Source organism: Calypte anna, chromosome Z (genome assembly GCF_003957555.1).
Source record: "Calypte anna isolate BGI_N300 chromosome Z, bCalAnn1_v1.p, whole genome shotgun sequence".
Taxonomy (NCBI): Eukaryota; Metazoa; Chordata; class Aves; order Apodiformes; family Trochilidae; genus Calypte; species Calypte anna.
Genome location: NC_044274.1, coordinates 58,152,266 through 58,164,762, shown reverse-complemented (window position 1 = coordinate 58,164,762; position 12,497 = coordinate 58,152,266). Strand labels below are relative to the sequence as shown.

At 42.1% G+C, this 12,497-nt stretch overlaps 1 protein-coding gene across 1 annotated transcript in view; it reads right to left on the bottom strand.

The window, feature by feature from the left end:
- The window catches only part of DTWD2 (DTW domain containing 2), a 72,400-nt gene extending 62,457 nt beyond the window's left edge, over positions 1-9,943 (bottom strand). Inside the window, exon 1 of the mRNA XM_030467791.1 lies at positions 9,773-9,943. Coding sequence (XP_030323651.1) covers positions 9,773-9,861 — 89 coding nt within the window. The 5' untranslated portion in view covers positions 9,862-9,943. The remainder of the gene's footprint in view (positions 1-9,772) is intronic.
- Between the last annotated feature and the right edge of the window lie 2,554 nt (positions 9,944-12,497).

Sequence of the window (12,497 nt, the reverse complement as noted above, 5' to 3'; positions counted from 1 at the left end):
AGACTCCACACTCTCACCAGGCAAACAGCTCTAGCATTTAACCACTCTTACTATTTGTTTTTTCTTAGGTTGAAACACAGCTACACTGTTGTTGAAACTGCCACTATACACTGGGCCTCTTCTGCCACGTGTGCATGCTGCTGGCCTGGGCTGAGCCTGCTGCCCACCTCTGTGCCCTGGTTCTTTGCAGGCTTACAGTGGTGCCAAGCCTTGTTCAGCCCTGGGCAACAAGGCTTTGAACTTGACAAATTCTGTGAAGTTACCAATGACAGGACAATTTGTCAATGTCTCTCTGAAGAGCAGCTCTATCTGCAGTACAGCAAATGATCCCTCCACACTGGTGCCACCTGCAAGCATTCCTGCCAACCCACCAACCTGGTCACTAGGAACATGCTCACCAGCATTGCACACTGCATCAACTCCCATGGAAACCTCTCCTAAGCATCTATATGTCACAGGCTTTGAATTGATGATCATTAGAACTCAACATCCTATCCAGCTCTTTGCTCATTTTGTAGCCCCATCTACGGTGTATCTTTTCAGGTTCACTAACAGGGTATCGCAGAAAAGTGTCAAATGCCTCCTTAATATTCTTACCCACTTAGACAAATGCAACGACCATTTCAAAACCTGTCAAAATGGTTAAATACCATTAAATCCATTACTAGCCCGGCAAAAAAAGTGGGCCCAGTGCTCTTCCTTTTGTCTCCTACCTTCACTTGTTTTTGTGGTACATGACTTCATTAGTCCTCTGACAGTGCTCTCATAATATTCCTCCCAACCCCTGCCTAAGCTGCAACATAATCTATATTTGTAAACATTAACAGAATATGAAACCAAAGCAGTGGGTCATAACATTTTAACATTTTACAGGAAAACTAACTTAATAGGGTTGTCAGATTATAACCACTTGTACCGTTACAAATGTTAAAGTCATTCCCAAAGTAGTTTTAGAGACTAGAGCTCTGACATATTTAGGTGTCTAGAGTCCTTTGAAACTACTTGAGTTTAAAACTCATACATAACCATTGGTACCTGCTTCAGATTCGTAAGGCATGAAGGGGCTACGTATACAAGAAAGTTTAGTTGTACTTGATGGGTTTTTTTGATTATTTTGTATCAACTTTGAGAGAATATATTTTAAAACGGACTTAAAATGAACTTAACACACTGCATTGGCTGCCTGCTTTTTCATACATTAGTGTTTTTAAAATAATTTAAGTGTCTGTGGAGAATTAGGTGTAGTTCTCCAAGGGAAATGGCACGTATGGATTTAATTGCTCGTCTGTTTGCTATTTGAATTAAGACATTCCCTATAAGAGGGTGTAATTTACAAGCCTGTCTGTTAAAAATAGCAGAACACATTTAAACCCTAATTTTACATGCTAAAAACTTTATTGATGAAAACTACAATAAGGAGAGAGGGATCATCAAGATTCTAAATCAAATCCTCATAGACACTGAGGAACAATTAAAGGCATTATTCCAAAAATGCTCAAGTGTAACACTGAATCCACAACTATCAGGAAAACCAAGCTCCATACACTATAAAGCTGAAGTGGACTGCTAGTGTTGACCCACACAAGGAACAACTCATAAGAACACCCAAATCACCCTTTTTGAACATTCTTTGTAAAGTATCACTCTCTTGATTTACTTTTGCTACCAGTTAAGAATATATTCCAGTGCTAACGAAACTAGACACGTTTAGTCCCTGCCCCTTAACAGTAGTCTGACCTTGTCTCTTAACTTTTCTGGCAGTGGGTTTCTCCAGACTGTTTGGCTGCCTTAATAAACCCAAACTTCAGGTCCTTCATTTAAAGTAAAGAACAATTTCACATTCATTTCAGTTTGGTCCATTTATTCTTTCTTTAGTGCACAATTCATCTATTTTCAATTTCATTAAACTGGACTTCTGAAATAAACACAAATGTTGAAGTGCTGGTACTAAACAGAAGAACAGTAGAATGCCTATTCCATGACATCATAAAAAAATACTTTGCAACAACTTTTAAGGTTGTATAAGCAGATATTGCAAATTCATACAAGAAGTGTGCCTTTTAACGTGCTCCTTCCAATACCAAAGAAGCATGTGCACTCAATTTTACTTAAAATCTCTAGGATTTTGCGTAACAGTTGAGAGACTTCTTAAAGAAGAAACACGCAATCAAAAAACAAAAAAGCCCAAATACACACACACACACACAAAATCTATACAATTGTATTAATAAAGAAACAACTGAGAAAAAATACAGAATAAAAGATCAGGCACAGGAACCATTCAATTATTCATTAGGTAAGCAAAATTCCAGTGAACTTTACAGCACAGATCTACTATCTACTATTATTGTTCCAGTATTATTGTTCCAGAAAAGCAATAGGATGAGGCCCCAGAACTCATTTTGTCTATTTATTTTATGCAGTTCCCAGAAAGATAAAAATTAAGGACAGCAAGGACACATTCTCCTTTACATGACTAAGCTGATAAAGCTGGACATTTCTGAGAAGACTAACTTAATATTAAATAAAAAACACTTGTAAATGGCAGCTTGCAGGTCTCCAATGTTAACACAGATGTTTAATAGCTCTAGGAACTGAGAACAATAATTTAAAAAGAAACAAGAAATTATAGGGATCATTGGTGTATCCCAGAAATGGTATTTAGAGTGATGGAGAAAAAAGCAACGAAGAATTTTCTTTGAAGACAAAGTAGAGCTATGCTTCTAGTAACCATGTAGCCAATTACGAGGCTGACATATCTGGGTCTCAGAAGCTGGATTATTCGTTCCAAGCAGAAAGCATTACAGACTTTGACAAAAAAACATAACAGCAGAGCTTGTGAAGCAAAAGTGTGGTCCTGGTAGAGCTATAAAAGAGCCAAGAGAAAAGTGAATCCAGAGCTCAGAAGACAGCATTTGATGTAAAATATGAGAAAGTGATACACAGGTGCTTTGCAAGAATAAATCTAGATCGGAGATCAGATGATCAAATGAAGTACAGTCTTTAAAGGATGAAAAACAACTGCAATAACCACCTTCCACAACCGAAATGGAAGACCAAAAAAAAAAAGTCATAAATGAAAGGCAGCCTAAAAACTAGAGGTAGAAGAAATCAGATAACCCTGACAATTCATCCTTGGGGAAGTCAGGAAAAACACAAAAAACAAAAAAAAAAACCCACCTAGAAATGTGGGCATATAGATTCCAGAACACAGGTCTGAGTGGTGCCATGTGAAGAGACAGAAAATCTTGTCTTTGTAAAAATGAAACTCAGGCTGAGGGAAAAACAAAAGACAAAAAAAGAGTAACTGATGAAGAATCTGAGAGAAGTAAGATAACAGCAGCCAAAGGTTGTTCAGACAAGCTCTCCAATACCTTTACACCATTTTTCACTCTGGAAATTTGTCACGGCTGGCTTTCCTCCAAGGGAAATACTGTTCTGTTTCATAGCACCACAATACAGATGAAATTCACCAATGAAAAATCTCAGATGTAGGTCTCAGAAATTATAAGAAAAATCACAGAATTAGCTGCACCGAATGCAACTTTATTTGGGTTTATGGATCACAGTCCTCTGTTCTCACTTTAGCAACTATTACAGCATGAAAAGTATATTTTTGGGGGGGTTTTGTGGAGGTTTTTTTGTTTATAAAAATCAGTAGCAATTATTGCAAAGAAATTATCGATATTTTTAGTATTCCTTATGATTTAATTGGGAATGTTGAAAATCTCTGCCTTCTTTTATAAGCCACTACAGTCCCCAAGGCAAAGTTGCACTTGGTGAAATTACAGCAAAGCAGATCAGTGGTACCAGAGTTACTTTAATTAAAATGATTATTCTGTGCTTCAGCTCTTGCCTGGCTCTACTTCTACTAGCCTATAGTGGTCCATAGTCAAAAGAATGTGACCAGCCTGACATATCCTTTTATTTTTTTAATTGTAACGCTACTAGATCAAAATAGATGCTAACCAAGTCAGCCAAGTACAGAAAAAGTGGCCTAAAAAGGTCACTACTCATTAATCTGATCACAGTATAACTGGAAACAAATAAGTGCCTGTGAAATTTAGCCAAGCGGAAAGAAATAACATTCAAGGCACTAAAATTTTTAATTCATCAACAGTTTTGGCACCACTCATTACTGTTATTACAGACCAAAAAAAACAACAGCATGAGAAACTATTCTGGATACAGTAACTGCTAAATGCTGAATAAAAATAAGCTGAAAAGCACTGACCAATTTTTTGCTTGATATTTATAATTCTAATCAACAAAGCCAGAGAATTTAGTGTGTAAACATTCAAAGCAACATTAGTAACAGTGTGTTAAAATTATAAGGGTTACTGAACTTCAAAATTAATGTTTGGTAATAGCTTTCCACTTACTTCTACCTTCTCCTCCTAAAATGTGGTATAGATTACACATATCTTAATTCATCAATTTCAAACAAGTTACAGTTTCATCTGTAGTTCACAAATCCCACATCTATTTTAATATTTTAATATTTAATTAATAATTTCAAGAATCTCTCCTAATACTCTTTAAAACTCTGTGAGAATCTTCCACTGCAAGTAAATGAAGAACAAGTTGAACATGGCTACAAAATACAAGGTAATTCTTCCATGGTAGACACTTTCTATTTGTTCACTCTTTCTTTCCATGCACTTTGCCTCTTCAGAAAAGCTAACATATTACTGCACAAACATCTGATGCTTCAGTGGCAGGAATATCTACATAATCCAGTTAATGCTGAATTAAACCTTCACAGTCTGTAAAGTAAGTTTTTGAAGCTGCAAAATAAACTTATATTGTTAAATAATCCTGCATTCGGCTGTAAAACCTCTAGGGAATGTTCTCCCCTTGATGCACATGTGAATAAATTTAAAACTTTGTCCTGTTGTCCTGCAGATGGACTCTCTGCTGGCCAGTAAAGTACTCTCACTACTTCTCCAAGTCTGGGAACAGAAAGGCCAATAGCAACCCCATGCTTAGGAATGTAACTCATCCTCTAGCTTTCTACGGGCACTACTTCAGAGCTATCTGTGTGAATACACAGACATCCAAGCTTGCTATGAACACACAAATCAAGTACCAAAAAGAACACAGTCATGGTACCAAAGCTCATGTTTGGTACAGGGCTGACAAGTCCCCAAAGCAGTATCATATACCTGATTTACATCAAAGTCTCATGCCTTCTCACCTACCTATATACCTGCTTTTGGAAACTCAAGTATATTTACCTTTCTAACCTTTTTTGTTAAATTATGTACATAATTAAAACTATTTATATTAGAAAACACAATGTCAGGAATAAATACTTATTTTACATTCACATAAGGGGATCAGAAATCTTTGCCAATACTTTACTATTTTTTTTTTATGAAATACAACTTGCAGGTGTCAAGGCCTTTAACTCTTTTATCAAGTTCAACTGGGCTGAAGCTGGCATACAAAAGCCGCATCAATTCATCAGTTCCAGAGAATTCTGTTGCCAGGTTAGGACAACACTTTGAAAAACCTATACATGTCATTATTAGGCAAACCTAAGGGTACAGCCGAATTGTAAGTGCACCATATTTTTTTAAAAGTAATAAATAAAAAATTAAAATAATGAAAAAAAGCAAGTGACATGACAATAGCAATCATACGAAAGCTGCAGCTTAGAACCCTAACTCTGCTAGACTCAGCAACTCCCTTCTGAAATCCTGCAAAAGTCCTCCCAGTCAAACAGTGAACCTATTGGAAAATAATTACTGGCACAATCTGACTTTTAGTTGCTGACAAATTTAACACGTGGCCCTCATTTTCATTTTATATGCTTGGCCTTTTGCTTTCTGTCTTCTGATGATGCACACATCCAGCTCCTCCTAAACTGCAGAATCACCTTATTTATGCATGTAATTTCAACATATATTCTCAGATACACTTGTAAAATTACTTTATGCATTTAACCATAGTGAAAATCAGTAAATTCAGCAGAGATATAGCTTTGATTTAGGAGTCTTCAGAAGTGATAATAACATTTTGTTGGTGGTTTTTTTTTCAATCATCTTTGCTAATTAAGAACATTGAATAATAAATTTCACTCACACCTGCCACAAAACCATCTGTATTTTTTTTTCCTTTTTTCAATACAAACATATCGGAAATGCATGATACTTTTACAAAAATATCCTACAGAACAGTAACTCACAAGTCATGAGCTATGGGAAAAGATACAGTTTCTGTTACATAAGAAGTTCAGGTAAGCAGTAATAAGGAATCAATAATTCCTGGGAGTGAAAAATTGCAATTAGCTTAAAGCAGTGAAAACAAATGCCTAAAACTCATTTTTAAGAACACCAAAGAAATCAAAGGTGCCATTTATTGCAACAGACATTGCTAGAAGAATTAATGTATTATTGTTTCACTTTCTCTGAGAGTTAATTAAACTTTAAAATTTGCATTTACACTTAAATAGCGTACCAATGTGCTATAAAGCAACTGCATATATTTACTGTGTTAAAGAGAGACCACATTGCTTCTACATATTCAGCCTTCATATAATTTAACAGGATTGTTAATAAGTTTATATTATTTAAGTAAAAATATATAAACTTAAATTATAAACTTAAGTATTTAAGATTATATTTTTTTCTCAAAATATGAAGCAACACTAAGCCATCACATATTATTATCAACACTATCAAGTGCACTCACACACAGTACCCAGCCTGAGTATAGTATTTGTAATAATTTAGATATAATTTATATAGGGAAGCATTTAAAATTTATACAAAGGAAGCATTTGTATTAAAGGATTAAAGTTATTCCTTCTTTTTTTCTTCCTGTCATGAATTACAAACACCATATAACAGTATATGTCATAGCAAAACCTGAGAAAACACCAGTGTTACAATATAAATTTTTCCTGCAAACCCAGAGGACTCCTTCCAGTGGGGATTTGTGATAGCCCCATAAGTAACTGCACTTGCACAGTCAAAATCTGTGGTAACAAGTCATTGGGGATTTACTGCTTTTGTGCTAACAAAAGGCTTTTTACCCAAGAGCACATTAAGTCTCTAGAAAGAGTGAACTCTGACTCATACAAGGACATAATAACAAAGTGTTATATTGCTCTCAGAGTGCCACACCACTATTATCAAATTGTTGTATTTATGGGTTCAGCTGTGAGGCCAGCTCATTTTGTTTTTCATGCTAACAGCAACTTGGAAATTATAAGGAGCTTATTCTCCAATTTAAATGTTTGAGTGTGGGATTTTAACTTCTGAAAGCAAATTGAACATTTAAGTTAGCTGAGAAAGCCTTACAAAGTGATAAAATAACCATCAGTGATTCAAAGTTTATCACCACTGACCTTTTGGTTTTGGCAGACAAATAGAATACACATTAAATGGGAACCTCAAAGATTAAAAGAGCATGAAATAAGCTGCACATACTTGATTTGCATCAGTTGTTTGCCATCTCAAACATCAACTATGAGAAAGATAACCTTCCACTATCTTTAACACTTACACACAAAAAATTCAAAATGCAAACATTCATTATATTATTCAAATTCTCCACCACAAGCTAATGCAAATGATAGCATTTTCTCCACAATCACCATAGTCAACAGGAAGTCTCAACCACATAATACTTAAAAACATTATGTTCCTGCAGGAGACTCAAGTCATTCACATTATCCAAAATGAAAACTTAACTTACTCCCACATTTCTGTTTCACAACTTGCCTGATTGAATACTTGTGAGAAAGCTGTTGTTACTCGGTTTAATTGCCGGGCCAGTGTTAAATCACCTTTATCCTGGCCCAAACCAGCTGTCAATCAGCCATCTTGCCATATTAAAAATAAGCCAAAACATTAATTCAGTCCCCATGAGGGATCACCAGATGATGCTAAAGAGAACACATTCTTTTGGGCTTTTGTATTGACCATCACTACTCTAAATATTGATTCAAAGTACTCTTAAAACACATCCTTTACAATGCTTTTCAATAAAAATCTACTCTATAGTTTACAGAATGGAGGGATTCAGTGAAAGATACCTATGCCTAAGCATCACCATCATGATAATGTTCGTAACAATCAAGTTTCATAGTACTCCTTCCTACAATGTACACTAAGTTACTGACTCATTTACTCCAAGTCACGCTGCAGAACACTGTCATCCTCAAGCATTAGTTATACTCTTCAGCAAGAAGATGGACAGTATACACTGCAAAAGTAGACTAAAAGCACAATTCAGTCTTGCGCTGCAATCTCCATAAAAGATGTAGCTTTAAAAGATTGCTACTTCTGTAAAAATTGCAATCACCTGTGTTCTTACCCTCCTTGGTTTCTCTACCCAACATTCCTCATTGTGTACATGCTCTTCACAGCAAGTGTAGTTCATTATGGAATCATAGAATGGTGAAGGTTGGAAAGGATCATCAATATCCAAGCCCTCTGTGTGAGCAGGGGCAACTCCTACTAGATCAGGTTGCACAAGGCTTAATCCATCCTGGCCTTAAACACTCCCAGGACAGGGCATCAACAATTTCCCCAGGTAACCTATTGCAGTGTCTTACTACCCTCATAGTGAAGAAATTTTTACTTAATATCTACATTAAACCTACCCTCTTTCAGTTTATAGTTCAGTTTTAGTACCTCTTGTCCTGTTGATATCCTCTAGGGTAAAAAGCACCCCTCCCCCAGTTTTCCTGTAGGCCCCCCCTCACATACTAGAAGGCCACTATTAGGTCTCCCCAGAGCCTTCTCTTCTCCAGGCTGAATAGCCCCAACCCTGTAAGCCTGTCTTCAAAGCAGGGGTGCTCCAGACCTTTGCTCATCTTTGTGGCCCTTCTCTGGAGCCTGTCCAACAGGTTTTAATTTTCCCTGTCCTGAGGTCTCCAAAGATGTATGTGGTATTCCAGGTGCAGTTTCACAAGAGTGAAATAGTGGAGCAGAATCCCCTCCCTTGTCCTGCCGGCCATACTTCTTGTGATGCAACTAGGATGTAGTTGGCTTTCTGGGCTGCAATCACACATTGGCAGCTCAAGTTGAGCTTCCCATCTACTACTATCCCCAAGGCGTTTTCCTTAGGGCGGCTATTCCCCCTAAGCCTGCATTTGTGCCCGGGGTTGTGCTGACCAAGGTGCATGACCTTTCACTTGGTCATGCTGAATTTCATTAGGTTGGCATGGGCCATTAGAGCTCTTTAGGACACTGGCGGCTTAATACTGCACAGTAATGAGAGGCTGAGTAAATACTTTTATCAAGTTCTACTTGAAACAAAACAATGAGTTGCCTATCCTGGAAATATTTTTTGTAGATTATTCATTCAAAAGTCTGCCCAGTATTGAAGGAAATAGATTGAAGGTTATGAAAAACACTGACAAAATAAACAACAAGAAGCAGCAGTACCCTGTAGGTGTTTTAAAAGAGGTTAAATAAGAGGTTTAAAAGAGGAAGGACAACAGGTAGACACTCATTGAGCAGTTCCTCAGGAACGAGAAAAGAGAGAGAGAGAGCAAGACAGAGAAAGAGAAAGAAAAGAGGAAAAGACGGGAAAAGATATAGGGAGAGAGAGAAAACAAACTTCGTAGCAGCTCGCTGGCAGTCCTTGTGAGAAGCCCGAAGTCCTCCCAAGCAGGGAAGCGGCTTCCAGAGGCGGACAGACCTCTGGGTGGCCCGAAACCTCCTGCCATCTGCACTGCCCGCCTACGGACACACCCTCGATGAGCCGTGTGTGTATGTAGATATGTACGTCTGTACGTATGTATGTATGTACGCACACTGCCACACAGACGCACCCGGTCTCACACAGACAGCCAACATTTCGCTTCAGCTCCAGCCACTCAGCGTCACCCTCCGCCACCACCATGTCGCGCCGCCCCGGGGCCTCAGCGCAGCCTTCCGAAGGCCGGGGCGGGGCGAAGGCCGGACGGGCCCTCCAGCCCCGCGGCTCTTCCACGGTTCGGCACTGCGCGTCACCTGCAATGTCCGCACTCCGGCCGCCTCTCGCAGCGCTCCACCGGCAGCTCCCACAAGCCCGCGCAGCCGTCGGCCTCCTCTCCCGGGGCCGGGGCTGGGGCCGGTTCCACCCCGCTCCCGGCCGCCGCGCTGCCCCGCTCCATGCCGGCGCGGCGGGAGCCCCTGCTCACCGGCAGGGGACGCCGGCGGTCAGGAAGCGGGCTCCTCCAATCAGGTCACCAAGCAGCAGCGCCGTATGGCCGGCAGGGGGCGCCACTGGCGCGCGTCGCTCCTGAGGGCCGCAGCTCCCCCGGCGGTCGCGGACTGAGGCGGCGGTGCCGGGCAGGCTCCAGGCTCCGGGCGTTGCGGTCCCGCCCTGCCCGTACCCGATAGGATGTCGACCGCTGCGGGCGGCGGAGAGCGGCGCTAGCGGCCCGCCTGTCACAACGGCGGAGTCGGACTAGCTCCTCCCCGCAGGCCTCGGGGCTTTATGCCGCGGTGCACAGGCCCGGCGACAGGCGCTGCCTCCTACGGCGCGGGTTGCGGCACACCTCGTACCTCTCCTCCCGTCCCAGCTGCACCGGCGGCGGGAAGGCTGTGGGACGGCGGGCCTGTCTTGGGTCGGGGCCTCTGCGGTTGCCGTCTGCGTGGCCAGAGGAGGAGTGTGAGAGAGAAAGCCCGGCCAAGGGCTGGGAGCTGGCTGTGCCCTGTGCAGCAGGGTGCACAGCTGAATAAAACAACCTCACAGAATCATCCGGGCTGGAAAGGACCTCTGAGATTATCAAATCCAACCCTTAATCCATTTAGCACTGTGTTTACCAGACCTTGGCACTGAGTGCCACAATCGGTCTCTTTATAAAGGTGGATTTTTTGTTTTGTTTTGTTTTTTTAAAAAAGGATTCTCCAGGGACAGAGAATCCACCACCTCCCTGGGCAGCCCATTCCCATGCCTGATGATCATCTGTAAAGAACTTCTTCCTAATATCCAACCTAAACCTCCCCTGGCAGAGCTTAAGTCCATGCCCTCTTGTCTTATTGGCAGCTGCCTGGGAGAAGAGCCCAACCACCCTCTGGCTCCAACCTCCTTTCAGGGAGTTGTAGAGAGTGATGAGGTCTCCCCTGAGCCTCCTCTTCTCCAGCCTCAACACCCCCAGCTCCCTCAGCCCTTCCTCACAGGACTTGTGCTGGATCCCTTCACAGGCTCCTTGCTCTTCTCTGGACCTGCTCCAGCACCTCAATCTCCTTCCTGAACCGAGGGGCCCAGAACTGGACACAGGACTCAAGCTGTGGCCTCCCCAGGGCTGAGTACAGAGGAAGAATCCCTTCCCTGGACCTGTTGGCCACACTGTTCCTGATCCAGGCCAGGATGCCATTGGCCTTTTTGGCCACCTGGGCACACTGCTGGCTCATGTTCAGCTTCCTGTCAATCCAGACTCCCAGGTCCCTTTCTGCCTGGCTGCTCTCAGCCACTCTGTGCCCAGCCTGGAGTTCCCCAGGGGGTTGTTGTGGCCAAAGTGCAGGACCCGGCACTTGGCCGTGTTGAACCTCATCCCATTGGAATCAGCCCAACTCTCCAGTCTGTCCAGGTCCCTCTGAAGAGCCCTCCTGCCCTCCAGCTGATCCACACTCCCCCCAATTCAGTGTCACCTGCGAATTTGCTAATGGTGGACTCAATCCCCTCATCTAAATCATCTCTGAAGATATGAAACAGAACTGGGCCCAGCACTGATCCCTGGGGACACCACAGCCACCAATTGGATCAGCACTGTTCAGCACCACTCTCTGGTGGCCTCCACCAGTTCCTAACCCAGCACAGAGTGCTCCTGTCTGAGCCCTGGGCTGACAGCTTTTCCAGAAGAATGCTGTGGGAGACGGTGTCAAAGGCTTTGCTGAAGTCCAGGGAGACTCCATCCACAGCCTTCCCCTCATCCCCCAGGAGGGTCCCCTGATCATAAAGGGAGATCAGGTTGGTCAGACAGGACCTGCCCTTCCTAACCCTGTGCTGGCTGGGTCTGATCCCCTGTCCATCCTGTAGGTGCTGTGTGATTGCACTGAGGATGATCTGCTCCATAACCCTGCCAGGCACTGAGGTCAGGCTGACAGGTCTGGAGTTTTCTGGGTCCTCCTTTTGTCCCTTTTTGTGGATTACTGTAACATTTGCCAGCTTCCAACCACCTGGGACCTCCCCAGTGAGCCAGGAGTGTTGGTAAATGAAGGAGAGAGGCTTGGTGAGCTCTTCTGCCAGCTCCCTCATCACCCTGGGGTGGATCCCATCTGTCCCATAGACTTGTGAGGATCCAAGTGGCTCAGCAGGTCACAAACTGTTCCCTCCAGCATTACAGGGGGCTGCTCAGCTTCTTATTTCTCTTTACAAGCCCCAGAGGCAGCTGTCCTCAGGACAAGTTGTCTTACTGTTGAAAACTGAGGTAAAGAAAGTGTTAAATACCTCAGCCTTGTCCTCATCTTTGGTAACTATGTCTCCTCCCATGTCCAACAAAGAATGGAGGTTTTCCCTGTCCCTCCTTTTGCAGTTGATGTATCCATAGA